The sequence below is a fragment of the Nematostella vectensis genome, chromosome 14, assembly GCF_932526225.1.
Source record: "Nematostella vectensis chromosome 14, jaNemVect1.1, whole genome shotgun sequence".
NCBI classification, from domain to species: domain Eukaryota; kingdom Metazoa; phylum Cnidaria; class Anthozoa; order Actiniaria; family Edwardsiidae; genus Nematostella; species Nematostella vectensis.
The window spans coordinates 6,332,809-6,355,772 of NC_064047.1; the positions used below are offsets into that span (position 1 = coordinate 6,332,809).

General features: G+C 39.9%; 4 protein-coding genes across 5 annotated transcripts; 2 read left to right on the plus strand and 2 right to left on the minus strand.

Annotated features, from left to right (window-relative positions):
- The first annotated feature begins 271 nt into the window (after positions 1-271).
- Positions 272-2,002, plus strand: LOC116612986 (alpha-(1,3)-fucosyltransferase 10). Its single transcript, XM_032373526.2, has one exon. It carries the CDS (start codon positions 491-493, stop codon positions 1,844-1,846), a length of 1,356 nt encoding a protein of 451 aa, XP_032229417.2. The 5' UTR covers positions 272-490; the 3' UTR covers positions 1,847-2,002.
- Positions 2,003-3,340: 1,338 nt separating this feature from the next.
- On the plus strand, positions 3,341-6,031 carry LOC116612985. Its single transcript, XM_032373523.2, has 2 exons — positions 3,341-3,745; positions 4,943-6,031. Exons 1-2 carry the CDS (start codon positions 3,552-3,554, stop codon positions 5,220-5,222), a joined length of 474 nt encoding a protein of 157 aa, XP_032229414.1. The 5' UTR covers positions 3,341-3,551; the 3' UTR covers positions 5,223-6,031.
- Positions 5,962-13,294, minus strand: LOC116612984 (collectin-12). Its single transcript, XM_032373522.2, has 8 exons — positions 13,043-13,294; positions 10,657-10,848; positions 9,754-9,810; positions 9,169-9,210; positions 8,686-8,739; positions 8,177-8,269; positions 7,079-7,363; positions 5,962-6,504 (listed from the first exon to the last, which is right to left on the minus strand). Exons 1-8 carry the CDS (start codon positions 13,148-13,150, stop codon positions 6,235-6,237), a joined length of 1,101 nt encoding a protein of 366 aa, XP_032229413.2. The 5' UTR covers positions 13,151-13,294; the 3' UTR covers positions 5,962-6,234.
- A 1,644-nt stretch (positions 13,295-14,938) lies between these two features.
- LOC5505103 lies at positions 14,939-21,039 on the minus strand. Of its 2 annotated transcripts, none has more exons than XM_048722128.1 (7): positions 21,003-21,039; positions 20,416-20,511; positions 18,800-18,968; positions 17,939-18,174; positions 17,304-17,536; positions 16,202-16,381; positions 14,939-15,705 (listed from the first exon to the last, which is right to left on the minus strand). In XM_048722128.1, exons 2-7 carry the CDS (start codon positions 20,462-20,464, stop codon positions 15,538-15,540), a joined length of 1,035 nt encoding a protein of 344 aa, XP_048578085.1. In that variant the 5' UTR covers positions 20,465-20,511; positions 21,003-21,039; the 3' UTR covers positions 14,939-15,537. The 2 variants fall into 2 exon arrangements, with proteins under 2 accessions (XP_048578085.1, XP_048578086.1); XM_048722129.1 differs by lacking the exon at positions 21,003-21,039 and adding an exon at positions 20,613-20,731.
- Between the last annotated feature and the right edge of the window lie 1,925 nt (positions 21,040-22,964).

The window sequence follows — 22,964 nt, forward strand, 5'->3', positions numbered from 1 at the left end:
CCCCGCACTTCTCGCTTTACTAGCATAGGTGGTCACTACCTCCATTTCGCGATTCTAAGTTTTCTCGTTTAAAAAGTAAAGCTCTAGAAAGAATGAAAAAGAAAGAAAAAATGTATGATTAAAAGAAAAAAAGAAAGAATGAAAGAAAGAAAGAAAAATAAACTTGGTATTATTTTTCTAAAGAAAGTTACGATCTCAATCTGGGTAGAACAAAATTTGGTCTCTCTAAAATTTTCAAAATTGAGTACGTATTTCTTAGTGGCTTTCATATCCCATGTAGGTTATCATTTAATTCAAGTGGAATTTCATGCTACATTTCACCTCCTTGACATACAAGAAACACCAGCTCATTGGAACCAATGAAGCTCCTTTGCGACGGGTACTTTTCACGGTCGGTGGTGCGTGACGCGGATTTCGTCATAAGTCACACAATCCCGAGCATAGCTGCTGGCAAATATGGGTTCGAGAAACGGCGGCATTCAAAAAGGTGATGCGGCTTTTAACAAAAGCAAGAATGGCTCGTAGAACAACATCCAAACGAAGGACACTCTCGGTGGCGTTGCTTGGACTAATTGTACTTAAATCATCTTTATATGTTATACAGTATTACAATGAGAGATTCTACCGGGAAAGTATCGCGGGGAAACCTGCCATCGGGCGAAGATCAACAAATACAGGATCAACAGAGAATATCAAAACAATATCAGCCCAGATGCAAGAGTTAAACTTTACGGATTTTCAAGATCACCGCAGAAAAATGCTTATTTTGTATTGGTCCGGTGTTAGAGGCCACAAAGTCCCTGTTCAGAAAACAGGAGTAAATCACTCGCATTTTTGGCCATTTTTCTACGCAGGGGGGAAGGGCGAGTGCCCAGTGACATGCGAGTTATCTAGCGACCCGAAAAGGGCGAAAGATGCGAGCGCTTTTGTCGTACACGCAAGGGAACCCGATATTTGGAATCTACCGCCGTTAGAACATCTCGCGCCTTGGATCCTTCAGACGAACGAAAACCCCGTGTACACTCCCTCACTCACAGACGCCAAACTCATGTCAAAGTTTAATCTCTTGGTGGGCTATCGACTGGATTCAGATTTCCCTGCGCCAATTAACCCGATGCCTGATCTAAGCGCCCCTGTTCCGTTTGATAAACGCCTTGGCGGAGTACTGGCGGTCTTTTCAAAGTGTGAGCCCGTGCGTACGGAATACATGCGTCAGCTTATGCGCTACATTCAGGTCGATTCTTATGGCGCTTGCCTCAGGAATAAAGACGGGTTAATCGGACTGTATGGAAAAAGAGACAATAAATACGTTTTTAAGCAGCACAAGCTGATTCTGTCTCGTTATTACAAGTTCTCGTTAGTGTTCATGAATCAAGATTGTGATTATTTCGTCGATGATAGATTGTATCATTCTCTGACTTCCGGTTCCGTTCCCGTGTACATGGGCTCTGACAAAGTCGACCAGTTCCTGCCAGGAAACTTGAAGAACTCCATCATCAAAGTTAGCGATTTTAAAGGGCCTAAAGAGCTCGCCGAGTATTTGAACTACCTCATGACAAACGAGACTGCGTATAATAAATATTTGGAATGGAAGTGGAAAGGACTCGGGGAAATCCGGAATACCACAATAGGACAATGGTGGTTACCCAGATACCCGTTGTTCTGTCAGGTTTGTATGGCGCTGGCCAAGGGTAAACTGCACTTCGGGCTCAAGGTGCAAACGTGCCGGCCGCGGACATACGAGGACTGGGGACTAGAGGATCCCACCCTCCCATACGTGGACTATTATACGCTGGGTATTTATCTGATATTCGGGATTGTAGTTTTGTGGACTCTTGTGCTTTAAGTTGGATAGCAAACACCTTTATAAAGAGAACAGTGCTCTTGTGACTTTAGGAAAAGGGATATTAAATATATTGATTTGCGCTCTGTGTAGTAAGTGTAAAAGTCACTGAGGTTATTATCGAAAACTCTGTTTTCATAAAAAAACGTCTAGTTTTCAGTTTAGTCTTTTGCTTGGGGATATTTTAAGGCTGACAATGTTGAATCTTAGGCTGGACGTTCGTCTAAAAAGAGTATTAGAGTATTACAAAGTTCAATCACGACTCGAAAATTTCTGAAATTTCCATAAAGATTTTACTAAGGGCTTTTTAATACAAAGCACTGACTAAAAACTATCATAAAGACCCATTTTATGTAATGCAATCTCTTGGCGTCTTTTCACAAATATGCTTTTCTCATAGTCTTGTGAGCCTGACCTCCTAATGCACTCTTGTCAACGTTTTTCTTTTTTTAATTTTTAGTTCGGCTACCTGGTTATTATTTTTTTAGGTGACCCTTACAGGGGCTGGTCTAGAATTTCAAAATGGGGATGGATAAGTGGTCCAGTGGTTCTAGGTTGGTCACATAGATCTTACTCGCGACAGCAAAGTCAAGCAGGCAAAGGCGAATGGACAGTACCTCCCGTCTCTCAGACATTTATTTTTTTCAAACAAAGTTAATTCATTTTTTTTTACTGAAAAAGGGGTTAGATATCCACCCACCCACCCCCTCCCCCCCCTGTATCCGGCCCTGCCTTAACTACCAGACTAAAGTACCAGATTTGCAGCCCTTGTTCGCGTGTCAGCATAATGCAAATTTATTACCCCTATTCAGACTGGGCCCTGGGGAGTGGGGAGTTTGTGACTGGAGCTTAAAGCTCCCCCCTCCCCTCTCCTTTCCTCTTGTTTTCTCTCCGTACCTTTTAAGCCATCTTTGAGTATGCAACTCACGGACTGATCAACCGCATAAAAATATTGTCACGTCCCATTTTGGGCCTGCCAGAGATAATGATGTCATAATAAAGACGTCATACCGAGTCTCACAAAGCATCCATTTCAATCGTCTTTTTCAAGGAAGAAACTGAGATACTTCCACCGAAATATCGTTAGTAAGGTATTTGGCTTGCATGTTTTTTTTTTTTTTAAAGTTTAAAAACAAACCAGGTCGTGTTTTGAAATGTAAACAATGGCAAAGGAATGTTTCATCGACTTTCTTTAATAGCCTGCAAGGCAGTCGTTTACCCAATTACACCGCATAATAGATGTTTCTTTATGTATCAAAATTTAATCGTGGATGTATTTTTGGCAGAAACCATTGTGTGTTATTAATGTAAGCAATAACAGAGTATTGGATGGTTAACATTCTTTAAAACCGCCACGGCAAAAAATGATCCTACCGGGTGCTACCGCCCATAAAATCATCAATGAGGTGATGTGACCAAGGTAAGGAAGTTTGTATCCGAATGTTCATATCATCCGTCCCGTCTGTGATTAACGTCCATATTTGCTTGACAGGATGAGGTTAAATCGCTCCGTAACGGTCATGCTTACGTCATCACGCCATAAAAGGCTTGACTACGAAATTCTATGGGTCGCTCGCAGTTTTAGCGGAACAACACGCTTGAAGTCGTATTCCTACACTGATGGGTTCCGCATGGCCTAAAATAGTATTTAAGAGCGCTGTCCGAAAGCTAGAACCAAGACGTCTTGATAAACAGAAAGGAATCCAGTATGGGTAACGTTTTAGAATCCATACAGCCGTGTGAATGTCCCCATGAGAAGCCAGAGAGACGAGAGGGGAGTAGCGAAGAGAAAATCATTGACTTAGATGCGCGGAATTGGGTAAAGAGACTATACGAGGCAACGGACGTTTGGCCAAAATCTAGCTGCAAAGAAGCCATCGGATGCAATCAGTGCAATGATAGGTATGATGCAGAACGCACTAGGATAATTAAATTATACGTACTTTTAATGAAAGGTACAAATAGTTTTTTGCGATAGCTAACAGCACGAGCAGGAAAGCATCAAAATATATTGAATAATTTTCTTTTAGCATTCAAAGAACTTTAGAGAGTTTGCGGGAGTATGCAATTTTGAGTACGGATAAAAATATAGACAAAGTCTTTTTGTTTGGTAGGCGCGCGGTGACGCAAAATACTCGCAACAAAACAATAGAGAACTATTTGTTTACATGAGTAAATATAGGTGTGAAAAAAGGCTAGGTCTCTAATGGAATTTCAATACATTTGTCCTTACAAATTAGCACTCATCTAAATCAATAAAACCTTTAAATGAATAGAGGTAATGCATCCGTAATGTGAATCTTACCCTTCTTAAGACGCTATTGGCCTCAGCCTGATCTGTGAGAAGGTGAGGGCATATCCATACTAGAGGGAGTTTATATGTTCAGAGTTCAGAGTTTATATGGCGCGGAGAATGAACAGCTATTTATAATATTTTCTTTACATAGATTTAACCTATTATGTCCGACATAACAACAATGACTTATTACTCATCATTATGCTTTTGGCCACTACTTCCTTGAAGGGTTTCCAAGAGCAAATCTGTCAGTCCAAAGAACTGATAGACCTTGATAAGAGTAGCATCATAACTCCCGGATAATTTCGTTCACTAAGTCCCACCATGCAGTCGTTCTGGGTCAGTATACCGGGTTATGTTCTCAGTTTAACAATAGAAGGCTTCTCTGCAGAAGTTGGGGTCTTACGCAAAACGACGACGGCAAAAATAAATATTTGGCGTAGCGCAAAAATATAAACAATTCTAGGCACACCTAGACCCAGGCCCTAACGCTTTAGATAATCACACGCGGGGTAGCCCCATGTTCTTTTAGGGGCCGACCATTAATCCTGCGCACCCACAAATCTCCATTCCCTCCCCCCCCCCCCCCTCTCAAAAAGTCAAATGGTCGGCCCCTTGGATAATTCAGAAAAAACGACAACCATTGATTAATTATGCCGATTGCCGAAATCTTATCTAATCTAATTTATCAAGGCGTGTACACAGGGAGGTGCGCGCGAACCCCAACTCCCCCTCCCCCCCACGGATCTTGGATGTCCCTTGCTATAACAGCACATTTATTTATCTCCATTTCTGATGAACAGATACCAAGATACCCTGGGCTCAAATTCTGATGACATTGACGTCAATTCCCGAAAACAAAACCTCGAAAAAAGAACTTGTAGCAGCAGAGAAAGAGTAAATTATATCAGAATGAAATACAAACTCGCTGAAAGGGACTATAACTCGAGGAAGTACTCAGCTGAACATTTACTTGACCTAACTCTAGCAAAACAGGAAAGAGAAAAAGGAAGACGGAGAAAAAAGGAACGAAAAGAGAAGTATGCGAATATGATGTCGGGAGTAATCGTGCTGCAAAAATAACAAACCACAAACTCTCTTTAATTAAACCAATTAATTACAAATAAATACCGAGGGTGTGGGCCGTGCGAGAGCTCAAGTACTCAAGAACTGAGAGCGAAGCCTTAAAACGCGACCTTAAAACAATGGAAAAATTCGATGCTTCATAGGTTCGTGTATGGCCTAAGAAAACGAGTACAACTGACACATTTATTATACAGCGTTTTGCGTTTTTATCGAGTTTCTTTGTTTTAGAAAGGGCTGTAGTCAGGTTATAGGGTTATACAGGTTATGGGCCTTGTTACAAAGAGAGGGGCGGGTAAGAGTTAGCTGTCAATCACAATCATGCTCCTCCCCCTTTTTCAATATTTAATTTTCTCTTCAATATTATTCAATATTGAAAAAAAAAAGAAGAAGAAGAGATGGATAGGTGAAATGGCGTTGAACAAGAATATACAAGGAGAGATTGGTCTTATTATAGGCTCTATCCCAGCAAATACAAGGTGCGAACGGCGAATAGCACTTGGAAAATGATAGTTCTATGCTTATGGGTTGTTAGTGTTTCGTAAGGATCAAGCTGATAAATAAACTCCAGACATGCCAGAACAATACATTAATGACCGATAATGGGTAATCGCTCGATTTATATATATAATTTCTGCATTTAGTAGAAATATGTATCTATCTATCCCTATTCCATTTGCCAGTTTCCCGCGTCTCAAGAATTGCTGATCATTAAAGACACAACAAGTTAAAAAAAACATTTATGTTCGCATATTTATTTTCTCTCCACTACATAACCAGCACCGAATAAAATACTCAAGAAAAAAAAACTGTCAGTTCACTTTTCATTTAATCACCTTCGACCTTTATAGAAAGAACTACAAATGATTTGACAATATTATTCCAATTTACATTAACTCTGTAATATTTAGAACTGAAAATATACACTATCCTGGATGCATTTTCGAGTGTATAATCCTGAGAAATCAAATCAAAGGAACTAAGAGATCTTCTAGCACGCTTGTTAATGCTTCTATTCGGCGGGGCACTCCCAATAGTGGAGCTCACAGACAAGTGCCCTGTGGTGAGGTCTGGGCGGACGGGTGGGCTTTGGAGGCTTGGTCGGCCGGTTCCACCAATGCCTTGATACCTCGTTTTCATCCATCTCTTCGTCATCTGCAACTCGTCCTCTTTTACCATTAGTCCGCTGACACTCGCAGTTGTAGAGCGCTGTCTCAACCGGGGCAAGGCGATTGATGCTGCGCATGTTCGAAGAACACGTGACCCCAACAACCACGTGACCCTAAATGACATAAAATGGCAAGGGGCGTGAGACAAGATAGTAATATGCATAAAGATAATTGTAGTTAAGAGCAGGTGGTCTGTCATCGCGATGAGATGATTTTGTGATGAGTGAATCACCACGCCTACTCATGCCTTGTCGCTGTCACTAAAATCTAACTCAAAAGAAAAAGGCATACACCTATTTCAAATAAGATTGCATTTGAACCCATGTATTGAAACACATTGGCTCATTGATAACTTATAAAGGGCTACATCCTGGTCTCTGATGGCATTTGAACCCATGTATTGAAACACATTGGCTCATTGATAACTTATAAAGGGCTACATCCTGGTCTCTGATGGCATTTGAACCCATGTATTGAAACACATTGGCTCATTGATAACTTATAAAGGGCTACATCCGGGTCTCTGATGGCTAGAGAGTGTTTACATGTACATAGAAGAATGGCTTCCTAGAAATAGATTTCTTTTTGTTTTCGCTTATTTGCTTATTTACTTGATACCCATGAAGCACTGCAGGTTATGACACACTCTGAGTTCAGGCTTATTTAAAACAGCAGTATAAAACAAACCTTCGATGGTTCAACAAGCGCAACGAACACTGGACGTCCGCCCTTCTGAGGTTTGCTCTTTACCAACCGGTGAAGACACCCTCTGAGGGCACTTATACCGCTCTCTCCTTTAGGACCTCTTGGACCTAGCGCGCCGATTGGCCCTTGTGGTCCCTGGGACCCTTTTGAGCCCTGCTCTCCCTGGTCCCCTTTAGGCCCCTGTTGGCCTTGTGGTCCCGGGTCTCCCTTAAGTCCTTGTTCACCTTGGGGCCCGCGAGGTCCTGGAATTCTGCTGTTGTTTACAGCCTGTGAGTTCAGATATACAGTCAGTGCCCTCCGGAGAGCCTATTTGGCTTAGAAACACGGGCCACACAAGCTCATCATTGTACGTATGAAATAAAATTATAATTTGCTCCCGTTTCGTTGTGTTTTTATGTTTACTACAAACTAAAGGCCACAACGTTACATTAGCCTATTATGATTTTATTCATCCATACAGCGAGCTTGGGTGACCTGCGCTAGGCAAACCTTTCATGTTTTGTTCCAAAATACGTGCAAATTACCCATATCAATTGTTTCATGTTCATTTGAGTATGGAAGATGCCCGAAGCCAAAGGTAGTGGGATCGAATCCAGGTGAGGAGATGTTCGGAATTTTTAGAGTTATAAAAACCCAAGCTGGCTCACTACGTTAGGGACTTTGGATCCCACGTCTTTACGGTTACGGGCGTTAAGCCCGAGGTCCCGCCTCTTGCACATTACTTTTCTGTATTTGGGAAGAAGCGCTCGACCTCTCCCTTGTTCATTTGCATATATATTTACACTTGAAACAACATTTAAAAAGACAGCGTTTGCCCTTGGTCTTAGTTACACTTATGCCACACAAGGCTCCCTATACCATATAAGGGTTCATATACCTTATAAGGGATCCTGTGTCACCAATTAAGAGTTCCTATACCATATAAGGGTTACTATAGCATATATTAAGTGGTGCTATACCATAAAAGGGATCCTATACCACATAAGGGATCCTATACCATATAAAGGATTCTATACCATATAAGGGATTCTTTACCATATAAGGGTTCCTATCTAACACCGATACAACAGCACCTCTCACCATTATCATGTCTTGAAGTCTCGAACTTGTGGAATCGACCTTGCTATCAAGCGTGGCCACTGAGCTCGTCAACTGATTGGTCGCTGTAGTCAACTGTGAGATCACCAAGATATATAAATCACGTGATGGAAATAAGCTAACTATATTATTTGATAGAAAATGGGTGATGTAGCTTAATAAGCCGATACTTAAAAAGGTTAATGGGAGACCTTTCAGATTATAGAAAAACCAGCGTGAGGCAAAACTAACAGAAAAATAATGTGATCCCCCCCAAAAAGCAAGTCAACTATTTCCTCTTATCTTGCTTTTGTAAGATTGCGCATGTTTTTCTTTTTTTTGGGAACGCAAACAATGTGGATAGTCATCAAATATCTCAAATGGTTCAAAGAGACAGATTATGAACTGGACTAGCATATTTGTTTATCATTCACGATGCTTTGAATCTGTAACAAATCATAACACGGAAAGTCCCGTAAATGGTCATTATGATCAACTGTATACTTTATCACCTGGGTTGCAAGAGCTGCCTGCTCTGTCTTGAATTCTTCTTTCGCTAGGTAAATCTGAAGAAAAATAGTTATGAAATGAATTTTAAATTCGGGAATAATTAGGGGGGCTTTCTTTAAAACAATTGAAGGATAACGCAATGTTGCCCGAACCAAAGGTAGAAAATGGAGTATGCGGACAAAAAAAATTACATGGTCAGTTTAGACTTGCCACTATGATCCCCATCATGCCTAAGTATAAGTTATGTCTCTCCGCAAATTTAAAGAAAAAGCATCGGTTATTTTTGGAAATATTTTGGAAAGTTCTTTAACTACTGGTCTGTTAATATGTTAAATAACTCTAAATTGGTTACCGATAATTAAAACAGTAACCCATCAAATACGGATGATTAGATATTATCATCCGAAAACATGAATGAAAACGGACGAGATTTGAGACTACTAGACGTCAATTTTATAACGATTAAAATAGCCTCCTCAATTTACCGTTCTTTCCAGTCCTACAAGCTGCTCGTTAATCATGTCCAGCTGTTTAGAAAGGAAAACAAAAACAAAAAATAAATAGTTTAAAAATATCATTTTAAAACGTCCCATACAATTTTAGAGTGAAGAAAAAAAAAAAAAACTGAACGAATAAATCAACATGAATCAACCACCCATCCTCGTTTCTATGTTAGGAGTTATTCGAAGTACCATGAGTTTCTAAGAGTGAAACAGAGCTCAGAGGGGGGGGGGGGGGGCACGATTCATTTCTCCGAGCAGTTAGCACAGCTCAGAAGCTAACTGTCAACACGGCGTTTATTAAGTGAGCGCACGGGCACGGGCGTAATAAAATTACAAGTGGGGAGGAGGTAAACCATGATGAGGGTGGAAAATCGTTATGGTTATGAATCACGGCTAAAACGGAATCAGATCAATCTGTGACAGCAACTTCAAGAAATTGGCTTTATTACAGATACATTCGGTAAACAAATTTAAGATAATATTTGATACACGAACATTTGGCCTGGTTTGCCCGTGGTGAGAGTACTTAGTTCTTTTGAATTCACGATTGCGTTACGCGTTACTCACCGTTGCCTTGTCACATACTCCTGGCAGGCCTTGTGGTCCGGGAGGTCCGGGTGGTCCCTAGATAAAATTTGATGTTTTATATGAAGAAAAAAATTTTTCAATCACGTTTTAAAATTAAGGTTTAAAAAAAAATACAAACATTCTCTGATCCAAATCGAAACCAAGGAGATAACTTCACCTCGAAACCGTAGAAGAATTTGTAGGAATGCAAGTAACCTAAATGATAATTGGTTAAATTTTGAATATATTATTTTTGAATATTGAAATATTTATTTGGAACAAATTTTACCTTGTCATTGATAAATCTAGTTTTTTTCTCCTATACTTTTCATATCAGGAAATAAAATAGCCTTTTAGTTTTTGTCGAAAGAGGTTACTTTCATATATGGAAAGTAATGATTTCCTTATTTGGAATACCGGCAAGTTCACGGTATGTTTTCAAGAAGACCATTTCGTAAACTATAATAACTTCTGATTGGAAGAGAAATGGAATGTTTATGACCAGCTTTGGTAAAATGAGATTGCAAGAAGCTAAGTTTTCTCGGTGCTAGACCTAAAATACATAACACATAATAATCAATCTTAGTTCAGTCAATTCCTTATTAGGACATTACACACCATATTTGGAATTCCGCTTTATTTATTTATTATTTTATTTTTTTGTCGCTCTTGAACTGTGTAGGTCGAGAATTTCCACGTAGACTTGCAGGAATTCGTGTTTACTACCTACCATTTCGCTGGACGCTATTTTGAAATTTAGGCTCAGGTACCGGCGTTTTTAGAACATATCGGGTTTTCCGCGCGCTCTTTTGGGCTCTTTTAGACCATTTAGAAAAACAACTGCCATTGATTTATATATTTAATATCTCCCCTCCCCCTCCCCCTCAAAAGGTATCTCATTACTTGTATGCCATCCTTGCCGTCTTTGCCATCACTCCCGTTATATCCCGGCGGCCCTTGCGGTCCCACAATACTCTCCCCGTCCTTTCCGTCTTTTCCGTCCTTCCCGGGTGCGCCGTCCTTACATTCACATGGGCAACCGCTGCCCTCTGGAACAGTCGGTGCGGGCTCAATAGAAGATACACCTCGAATTAGCTGCAATTGAGGATGGAGCATGCGTAAATTAGTGCTTGTCGTTTTAATCCATAAAAGAAATAATTACAGTAGTTATAAATGTTAAACATATCAGTCAATCTTCTTTTAAAAAATGGCGTTTTTCTAGCTCGCTCGGTCATTTCCTAATTAGGAATTACATACCATATTTGAGAGTCCGCTTCAATATATTTTTTTTATTTTTTATCGCTCTAGAGCTTTGTAAGTCGATATTTTCCACGTAAACTTGCAGGAATTCGGTTTACTACGATTTTGCTGGCAGCCATCTTCGATATGGAGCCTAGTCAACGTTTTAGAATATCACAGGTTTTCCCGCGCGCTCGCCCCAGGCTCTTTAAGACCATTTAGAACAACGACAGCCCATTTGATTGATATGCGGGCGGCGAACAAGGGGGGGGGGGGGGGGGGGGGTTGGTAAGATACCCAAATGGGTAGGAATCCCTTCTCTACTCAAGTATCGAAGATCTTAAGCATATCAATATTCGGGTGACCTTAAAACCCGCTCGGGCAATCTCTTGGAGGCCTGGGTCTAAGGACTTTATAGGATTAGTAAGAAAATGATTTGAACAAGCGAGCAAGTTTTGCTTAAAAATTTTTGCCGCGAGTCTCAAATTGACAGGAATCAGTATTTTTCACCATGTTTCCTGGAGATCGGGGAGCGGGAAAACTTCAGCTCTTCTAAATATGGGCATGGGCAATTTCCAACCTCAGAAAATATCAAAATTAGGCCCCTGTATATGAATGATCTTCAATCCAAAAATTTCGTCTCTGGATTTTGCCTCGAGCCCCTAGACCATTGATATCTAGCGTACAACTAATTCTGATTTTTTTTTTCGTGAAATGAAGTTTGATTTCCCCTTCTTTTCCTGACATAAAAGGGTGGATGGTCTTTCGGGGTTTCTCCAGCGAGCATATGTTCGTTTGTTAATGTCATAGTATAAGGAAGTGAGTCCGGGATAGCAAAGTGCCGGTAAGTGGATACTTTTTACAAATAAATGGCGGCTTCTTAAGGCAAACGGAAAACATTGAACGTTTTATACCTTATGTACACTACCGAGAATTTTGCATTTAAGGCGGTTGATCTTCAAATTACGTTTTCAGTCATTTTTCGATATCTTCATTTATTCCATCTAGTTTAATTGACCTTTTCAAAAGTGTGTCAACTTATTCTCTTGGAGTTTTAATTGAAGACAATATTAAATTTTCCATTTTGTCATTTTTTATCCTGTCTTTAGACAGCTGCTTAACGAAACGCAAACAACAAGTTTGGGTATCTTCTCCCGAATATTCCATTTTGTTCAATTAACCCGTCATCATCGTTTTTGAATGTCGATCGTATCACTTTCTTATTAAAACAGCAAGATGTCGAACTATAACTTATTTAAGGTGTACTTAATTAAATCATGCCTTTTTTGGGGTAGTAAAGAGGTACTTTTTTCCCCGATCCCAGGGTATAACAAACTAAAAAGGCCTGATCCCAAAATTGGGTTTAATTGTGATTTCGTACATTTTTGGATAAATGGAACCTGATCACGAGAATATTCTCACGAATATTCCATTTTGTTCAATTAACTCGTCATCATCGTTTTTGAATGTCGATCGTATCACTTTCTTTTAAAACAGCAAGATGTCGAACTATAACTTATTTAAGGTGTACTTAATTAAATCTTGCCTTTTTTGGGGTAGTAAAGAGGTACTTTTTTTTCCCCGATCCCAGGGCATAACAAACTAAAAAGGCCTGATCCCAAAATTGGGTTTAATTGTGATCCCAACATTTTTTAAATGATTCCGATCCAACATAATTTTGATTCCTGATCCCAAAAATAAAGATTTATACTGTTTTAAATCATAAAGGCGAGTTAAATTTAAATTCCTTTAAATAAAAAAAAAACATTATTAAAATATGATGAAGTTATAAAGATGCAGCAAACATTTTTAAAACACCCAATTTCAAAGAAAGGTTGTTTCTTTGACCCCCTTAAGTTTCATTGTTGTCCGATTATGACTCAAATCTTGCTTGGATTTAATCTTTATCACTTAGTTCCTCCTACATTCAAAATTAATTTTTATGATCTTGCACTTATAATTTCCATATTACTTTACATTTGTACATCACTTGCATATGTATTTTTGTAACTACAAAAGTTGTATCTTATACTTCTGTCATTATACTTACATCTCTTAAACTTTGTTCTTCCTTGTCGAATTCAACTCGTCCGTTATGGCTGTGACAATTGGCGAGAGAACTAGCGAGCGCCACTAGAATAAGACTACTTAAGATCATTTTAAGGCGCTTTTCCTAAGAACAGGGTCTCATATGTAGCCCTATGAAACCTACCCTTTCTTTTATAACGGTCGCCGGCATTAACGGAAACTTCAAAGATTTAACCACGCCGCCCGGGCAAGCTTATTGTATTTTCCCCACGTTGTCGTGGAGTGTCAACAAAATGTCCCTTTTTTTGTCGCCGTAGTACTGTAACTAGCTTATTACAACGGAAGACGAAAATTGCACCATTTATAACTATTGTTACAGTGTTAGTACAGCTGAGTACATAAAACTGGTTTTAATAGCGGGTAGTGTGAAAAGTTATAAAGTCATCTTTGTGTAAATGGGTTTTCAGTAAAATATGGATCTCCGCAGAGAGGAGCGGTAAGTCCAGAGCGGAGCAATATGGAGCTGGAATTCAATTCAGGGAATTTTTTTTTTGTAATAACGGGTTTTTTCCAGGCTCAATTAATAAAGGCATTCAATTCGAAACAACTAGACTAAATAGTCCGAAGGTTCGCGAGCGTGAAAGGAGCGGGTCTTTCCTTTTATCTTCTAGTAGAAGGGACCATTAAAATCAGTGAATCATCATCGCCAATTTCTCCGCTGCCAATTAGTTGCAATCATTGCAACTTACTGCCAATTATTAGCTGCAATCACCGATTGCCTTTATAAATGTTGGTAACATTGCAGTCAAACCGACCGTTTGTTTCTTACAAGGGTATACTTTGAACAGTTCTGATGCCGGAAATATCGATTTTAAAAGTTGCTGGGAAAAGGCTCTGAAAATAATCTGTTCCGTTTTCCCATGCGCATTGCGGCGCAATATTGGTATTGTGTAGTTCCAGAAAATATCCTTACCTTCCCCCCCATGGAGGGGATTGGAAATTCCGGGGGGTTCAAACGGACAGAAATTCCCAGACAGTTACTGTATTTATTTTTTTCCAGAGGGATGGGGGGGGGGGGGGGGGGTCATACCTCCGACCCCCTCCAGGGGGGGGGTATGAATATTTTCTGGAACTACACATTTTGGATGACCAGATTGTCTGACCAAGTTAAAGGACAACCACCCTTGAAAATCGAGAGAATATATTGCTTTGTAATCCTTCTGAATATTCTGCAATTCATTCATTCATTCATCTATTTATTTGTTTTTTTTTTTAATATTTTATTTTCGGCTACAGCCACCCCTCACTTAGAGGATTATTGCCTGGGGGGGCATGCATAGTTTAATATCTGTGCTTAAATACTCCTATACTTACTTTCAGAAAGAGAGTTCCACTGACTTATATTTATAGTGTAAAAGAGAGTCTAGGTACTTTTGTTTTACAGTTTATTTGATTAAGATTGTGTCATTTCGTTTGTCTTGATTTTCTCGCTCGCTCTGCAGGTCAGATTTCACAGAGAATTTCCGCTAGAAAGCGAATAATATAATATCGAAGATCGGTTCGTTAAGTTTGGAACATTCTTTCCCGGAGAACCCGACTGGAGCCGTAGAGTGGAATTCCAAATGACAACTAATGAATTGCCAGTGGCGCAGAGGCTTCTGGTCAATGCGATATTTTACAAATTAGGGACGACGGAAAAAGAAAACCTGCTACCAAGGGTATCAAAGTAATGCGAATAAAATACAGCAGGTGCAAAACTGGTGGACGCAAGAAAAATAAGCAGATAGAGAAAGTGGCAATCACAGCTATTTCAAAATGGCGAGAGCCGTGAAAAAACAGTCTTTCTCCGCCCGTCTTAAACGCAATTAAAATCTTCTCCAAGGTTTATGTTTGTGCTTTGGAAATAAAAAGCATTCAATTTTGAGAGTTTTATATGCCTTTAATTCTATTTCATTCTATTCTATTTTTTTCGTAGTACAGGATATTTTTTAATCCAGATAAATACGTTCCGGTAACCTCCTTCGCAATCCTTGTTAACACTTTCACGCAACGAACTTGTAAGGTTGCTACGCCTCCGTCACGTGATGGGGGGAGGGGGACGTCAAGTAAAAGCGCTTTCTGTGTGACGGAGCCATCGAACACAATGTGCCTGTCGCGTGACAGAAATATTGTAACATAATGTGTCTGAATTGCGTGATGGATACATGTTGTATTTACGCTTTTTCGGTGATGGAGACATTGCAACACAGTGGGCATGTTGCGCGACTAAGTCATTGTAACACAATGTGACATTTGTGTGAAGGAAACATTGTAACATAATGTATTTTTTTGCGTATGGAGACATTGTAAAATAATGTGCTTTTGCGTGGTGGAGACATTGAAACACAATATCCTTTGCGTGACGGAGACATTGTAACACAATGCGTTTTTTGCGTGACAGAGTCATTGTAACACAATGTTCTTGTTGCGTGACAGAGTTCACAAAGAAGTTGAAGAGGAGACTAGCCCTATGGTAGCTTATTTAGTGCAGTGCTCATTCGCGAACTTTTCGAGAGCCATCACCAAGTACTTGTCCATGTTCGGTACTTTAGCATCAAATCTCGGAACGTAGCGAGAGAATGCGTCCACCTCTTTGGACACAAAGTCTCCGACGGCAACACCCATGAACGCCACGCCGTGTTCATTCTGGAACATAGAAGGTTCTAGATTATTCTCACACTTTTAGACTTTTTGCTTTGTGTTGGTACCTAGTCGGCTAAATGAATCGCCTTTAACATCACAGGGCAGTCCGCGTGGAAGTCCTTGGTTTTTTGTGTGTGTAAAAACAATAAGCATGTAATAACCAATGACTGCAATATGGTCACAATCCTGCAATAAAGAGTCTGCTTGAAACCTCTTAGAATAAGAGTTAGTTGATTACTGTGACAAAAAAAAGGCAAGCTGTAGAATAACAAGGTGCTCTGCGTCGGTCTGAAATTAGAGAAAAAAATCAACACAATGTAATAACGCCTCAGTGAAAACAAAATAGTTACACTGAAATTTCGAGCGTTAGCCTTTCCTCGAAACAAAAGAGCTTTTCAGGAACTCATCAGAAACCGTTTCCGTTTTCACAGGCGTAATACCAATCCAAACTTGTGTTCATTTATTTCCCTATTTCGTTTTCATTTTTCATACTAAATACCTGGAGCGGGTCCATAAACAGGTAGTAGGGCTCCGCGTCTTGTCTGACGCGTCCGTCGCTCAGCGTAATGACAACCTTGGCTGAGCCCGGCCTCATCCCCTTCGCTTCAGTAAAGAAGGTCGTCTCCGCGAGTTTCAATGCCTTATTCGCATAAGTGTTGCCACTTAGCTGTGTGGAATTCTGAAGCATAATGTCTTGATTACCGTAAGCCTTCTAGTGCTGTATGGCCTCGAATTATTTTGGGGGGGGGGGGACGATACAGAAACACTAAGAAAACAATAGGGGGCACATCCACGCCCCTACTGGTCATTTCTTTATAATATTTGAAAATATTTGGGGGGGGGACATGCCCCCAGTGCCCCACCCCCTGCTACGGCCCTGATGATGGGATGCAATACAATACAATACAATAAACTTTATTTAACGAGGGTTTCGTATTAACCTTTTACAGTTTTATAATATATGGCTCTCCAATGGTTTGAAAAACGGTTTTCCTTTAAAGCTTTGTTAGCCTTTTTTTTCGATGGAATACAAAAACACATGTTTGTTCCCAGCAAGCTGCTTTTTTCAGGTTGGGTTAAGTGGAGGATTTTTTGGCTATCTAATTATCTACTAGGTTCTGCCTGAAAGCTTTTGTCCTAATTGGTATATTTAGAGTCTAATGCAGTATGATGCGAAACACGGGATTTCAAAAACTTGGAGTGAGGAAAACTAATATGAGAGGATGCTGTACGAAAAGATAGCAGTTGAAAAGACAGCAGATAGCTAGCCTGCGTAGTTGGCAGTTTTGTTGGGTTTCAGAGCAGCATTTTCTCCGCGAATACTCGAAATCGTCCGTAGTTATTATTTTTTTTCAAGCGACTCCTTGCTAGCTTTTTGCCCTCTCGTGCTAGCAAACTAAATTACGAACGATTTTGCTTATTCTCGGATAAAAAACTGCTCTAAAATTCAACAAAACCGCCAGCTACGCAGACTAGCAGATGTCAACTGTCTGCAGCCATAGCAAAAGTTAAATAGTTGCTATGTCTTATTGAGGCGCAAGCTGCAGTTTTCCTCCTGACAAGTCTCAATGATATTACCCTAAATGAAGTGAACAGCTTACCATGACCTTGTGGATAACTGCCGTCCAATCGCGGCTGCGTATATCGTCTAGACCAATCACAATCTCCGCCTCATTCGCAAACGTGATGAGACCCACATGGGTTCCGCCCTCAGATATGATGTCTTTCAGACTTCCAATAACCAGGCTTGTGAAGTTCTGCGCCTGAGAGAGACCCCATTCCATGCTCATGGACACGTCAAGAAGGATAGCGATGTCAAGCTGTTCCTGACAATCTATGATAAAAACGTGACGTCACTTCCGGTTGAGTTGTACGAGGTAACCCAGTAGTGAACTTGATTTTGTAATATGTTTTATTCGGAGCTCGCCTTCTGGCTTTTAATCATTCAAAATCCTTGAAGGTTTTTTTTTATTGGCAAGCGCTTAGTGTTTTTTTTTTATCACGCCACCTCTCCGCAAGTCGCCGACCAATCAAAAATAACCAATTGTGATTCCGCTGGTTTGAATAAAAAAAACAATATTAGATGTCATTGACAAGATAATGAAAATTGCAGTAATTAGGAGGACTTTTTTCAGATTTTTCTAAGTCTCGAGTTATCGAGATCTTACATGCATTTGATATTGAGGTGTCCTAGACTGCTTCATAGACTGCATATTCATCTCTTTGTTATACTTACATCTAACTCGGTAAACATAGTTTGTATCGGCTGCGCCTGCGCAAAGAAGACTACTGCTGTCCTGACATGGTACTCCTATCTCAGAATTGTCGCTGTTTCCCTGAGAGCACTGATGCGATGGTGCACCCAAAAGAGACGCGTCTTTATTGGCGCCCGACCAGCATTCAGCAAAGAACTGAATCCCAACGTATTTGTGGCCACCCTGGCGAGCTTTCTCGGAGCAACGACACAACAGACTACGGGAACGGGTACATCATTGGAAATCAAATTTCAAGTGAAAAATTTTTAGAAAATTCATTCGACAATATCACGAAAGCTTGCATGTAAACAGTCTTTTTGATATAAAAGAACATTTTTATAAGAACGTCCAGCCTGATGCTAGGATAATAAAATGTTGGCTGACAGATCTGTTTAGACTCTGTTTTGATGAACATAAGTAGGGAATGTTATTTCAGGTCGATAATTTATCTATTTTACCAGCTCAATTAGGCTTATACTGTTTTTTTGTGGGGTTTCAGTAGCAGAGGATTTCAGTAACGCAGGGGCGCAAATAGCTTTTTCGCTAAATGGGGGTGGGGGAGGGGGGGGGGGGTGGCACATTGACAAAGGGGGGGAGCGGGTAATTTTTTTTGTTACACATGTCCATATAAAGAAAACGTTGTCGTTTTGGGGATCTGGTAACAAGGAATCTTAGTTTCTCTTTAGAGACCTTCTCCATTGACCAAAGATGGTCACGGTCACTGTTTTTCTTTTCTGGTTACAAGTCATAAAGTTTACGAAGCACCTGCGATACGGCAACCTTAGAAATGACAAGACCCTCTAACCCTTCTCCTAGACCCGCTACTGTAACGATTTTCTTACCTTTCCACCGAGCCCTGAAAGTCATGCCAATCAAACCATTGCCCGCTCCAGACCGTAGAATTCGGATCACGGTCGTTCACGAGCTCTGCGGGAAGAGGCCTGGTACGGCTGTCATCGTAACAGCCAACCTTGTCAAAACTGACAGGGCATTGACGGCCGTGGCCTAGAACTGAACAAATTGAAACAGAAAACGTGGTCACGATTAAGTGTCTTTATAAAATAAATATTTTAATCTTTTTTATAAGAACGTTCAGACTGAGGTTTTACAAGCGATGAACATGCCGAAGCTCTGATAGCGACAAAATATATTCTTATCAAGGTTCTAAATTTAAAGAATCTAATTGTATTTTAACGACTAAAAATGCTATCGTTATTTATCATTTTTTTGGAAATTCTGTTATTTAATATTTTATTGGTATTGTAATCTTATATACAATAGTAAACTTTTTTAGCCCAAAAAGAGCGGCTCTGCTAAAGAGTGTAAGTGGATAAAATTTTTAATGAGTTTCTTCTTGGGAGACCAAACGAAATTTTGAAATATTTTGTCATATGAAGAAAACGTTGTCGTTTTGAGGGACTGGTACCGAGGACTCTTAGTTTCTTTTCAGATAATTTCTCCATTGACTTAAGATGGTCACAGTCACTGTTTTTAGCTTCTGATTATAAAAGTTTACGAAGCACCTGCGTTACGGTAACCTTAAAAATAACAAGAATCGTGCAGTTTTTCCAAATAAGGAATATAGTAGATTCCTTATATGGAAGTGACCGCTTTTGGCAATAACGACATTTTTTGGGCTAAATTTTCTTGATATGTTTCTGTAGCTTTTAATCCTCCACAGGCTCTTGAATGTGGATACGTTATGCAGGCAGAGTGTTTTGTCGTTGTCTTCTTATAAGGATACAGAGGATTTCCTTTTTTTTCAGGGGCGGCGGAGGGGAGGGGCAGGAGGGGCGCCACTTTTGAAAGTGTGGGGGGGGGGGAGCAGTGCGCTTTTCTGAGCGGATTTACTGTATATATGAAAGATTTTAAACCAACGGGTTTCAAGCGATACATAAGCAACCGACAACAAATTTGTTGAACAGTTTAAAATCCCGTGCATAAAAACCTAGGTTATCCCCTGAGTTTTGATAAATAGCGCTAAGAATCCAGCAACCAGCCCCTCCCCTCTAAAACCACTACCCACCCCTCCCCCCAACTTCCCCCCTTCCCCCCCCCCCCCCCCCCCCCCCCCCCCCACACACACACACACTTATGAGACCACGCCGCCGCCCACAGGAATTTTTGAAGCCGACTTATTAAGACTATGTAAAAGTAAAAATGATATTTTGACGATAAACTCGAGTTCGGGCGTAAAATGCATTCGATGGTAATGTTTACAAATCGACTGATCCTTACAAGCGTTAGCGGTGAATACTTTCCATTACACCGAGATTGCGAGCCAATCAGAGCGAGCGTTTTTGCGAAGTTTCCGCCATGTATGTACTTATACCTACTATCTAATTTTAAATTTAATGGCTCAATTTTCCGATATTCTAAAACAGATCTAAAAATAATTTTACCAACTCGATTTTGCAAAACCTTATGAATAAGAAAACAATATTCTTTTTAGGCTTACCTGCAAAACTGCCAAGGAATGCGAACGCCAATAAGATTCGGATCAGCATTGTGCTTCTTCAACTGATAGACGAAACCTTGTCCGAAACTTGAATATCTTTGAAAATAACAAGAAACGGTATGTTTACGTGATTTCACGATAACACCGAAGCTGATAGAGTTCCTAGGACTCCTAACATTGCAATGTAACACTCGTACATTGGTTCAATTCGAAGTAGCAATTAGCACTGTCATCAGTTATCCAATGTTAAAGTGTTTTCAGTCCCGTAGCCCGAATATGGAGTTGGGTCGCCTTTAAAGGCTCCCTATTACACGTCCAATCTACGGGCTTGGTTTTCGGAGGTTTATAGTGTGCTAAGTATGTAAACCAGTGTCAACAGTCCACTGTGTATTGAAGATATCGTCCTTAAAAATAAGAATTTATCACATCCCTTTTAAAAACATCACCAAAAATTGATTTATCTAGTGTCACGAATCCCATCGTGGCACTAACACCCAAATACTGAATGCTAAGTACAATAAACTTAACGTAACCCTCTATGAATAAAGTTTGCTCCTCTTGAAACAAGCAGCCAAATACTGACTTACCTTTTCTAAGAGGGCTGGTGTTCGAGGTATCTCATCGGATCTCCCGTTCTTATGTATTAACCACTAATCCCCGCTTTTACACTTATCATCTGCTGCATCACCGAGATTTTAAAGCACTTGGTCGGTATCCGGTATAACAGTTTATCTTTTCTGTCGGTACCCGGTATAACAACAGTTTATTTATTTGGTCGGTTTCGGTATAACAGTTCGTATTTATTTGGTCGCTTTCGGTATAACAGTTTATTTAGCATCAGTACCGCCAGACGGATTGAGTGTGCAAATTTAAATTATTTGATCTTCATATAATCTAATGGCAAAGTAATAATGAAATCACACCTTTTTTTCTGCTTTCTTTCTTTCTTTCTTTTTTTCTTTCTTTCTTTCTTTCTTTCTTTCTTTCTTTCTTTCTTTCTTCTCTCCTTCTTCTCTCTTTCTTGCTCTCTCTCGTCACGTTTACCCCCTTTCCCTAGGGATAATAAAGTTTGAAAGTTTTGGGTGTTTGTGTGTGTAGAAATTTAGGCAGGGGGGGGGGGGGGGGGGGGGGGAGGGGGGAGGGGAAGATGAAAATGTTGTCCGGTATGGATTTAGAACTAAGAAACAATGTACTTGGGCGCGTTCTGTTTTACAAGCACTAAGCATAAATATGCTCTCTTGTTGCAGGAAATGCCTACTGACTTTTAAAGTTCGTGCTTGGTTAAAATATCTGTTGGGTACTGAATACAAAACAAGTGTTGTTTTTTTTCAAGTGATACAAATCTATTAGTTTCTAATCCTCGACAAAATACAACTAATGTACCACCTTCATATGAACTTTTAAGATTTTAATGTATTGAAAGCAATAATATGATATTGAAGCCAATATGTAATTAATGAAGGCTTAGAATTCTTTAATCCTTTTTTCAGCAATGCAAACTCGAGTTGCCTAGATTTGAATTAGTTTCTACACAGCAAACAATACATCCAATATGAAAGGGATTTATTTGGGTTGAGATTTATATCTTGTAAAAGTTTTGCCTTTTATCAAGGCGTTAGGATGTAGAATTTGTTCTTTAGTGTATTAGAAAGGTGATTCTAAATCACTGATAAAAACTGATTTATCGTCGCGCTTTCTATTAACTTAGGGCTTTCGATTAAAAGAAAAACATTTTCCAAACTACTGCCTGTCCATCCTCGGGGAACCAGGGCGTCGCGGAGATCGGGCCCGATTTCCGCGACGCCCTGGTTCCCCGAAGATGCTGCTTGTTTAGAATTATGACACGTCTAAATCTGTGGAAAAGGCAAATTTGACCAGATCTCTCCTACACCGAGAGAACTTAAAAAAGCATTAATATCAATTTTACCCGTCTCACAACCTTTGCTTATTAGAGAATCTATAACGATGTACAAAATATTAATCACAATTTTATTCTACTGACCTTTTCGACACCAGATCTACAATTTGCAACTATAATACTAGCTGTACTTTACCCTATATACCCTGCCTTTTAAGGTGATCACACTCTTTTGCTAACTACCTATAGTAGAGGGGAGACTAGGCGACCCTTACAAAATTTAGATGTTGCTCGCACTTAATATACCCAAGGGAAGGGCTTTTCTTATCGCAGCCTTCCAACGTGCTTTCTTTAATTCCTGCATAAGCGGATCCAGACTATTGCAATTGTAGCAAATGCTACGGTCAGATTAAAGGGAGTTGATTTATTTTTCTCACATTTTTTATCTGATCTTAATTCTGCATCTACGCTACAGTCAGATTTTTCTCTGGATCCGCCCCTGGCTGGTTATGCGGTAAGTTTTGTGTACAGGTTCATATTCAGATTCATATATCCTCTATTTCTATTTTTTTTTTTATCCATGCCCCACTCCACTGTGGCAGCACATAGCAGCACAAATAAAACCCCGTGTAATATAAATCCGGAGTAATTCAGCCTATGGGAATCCTTTTCCTTTCCTCCCCCTTTTCTC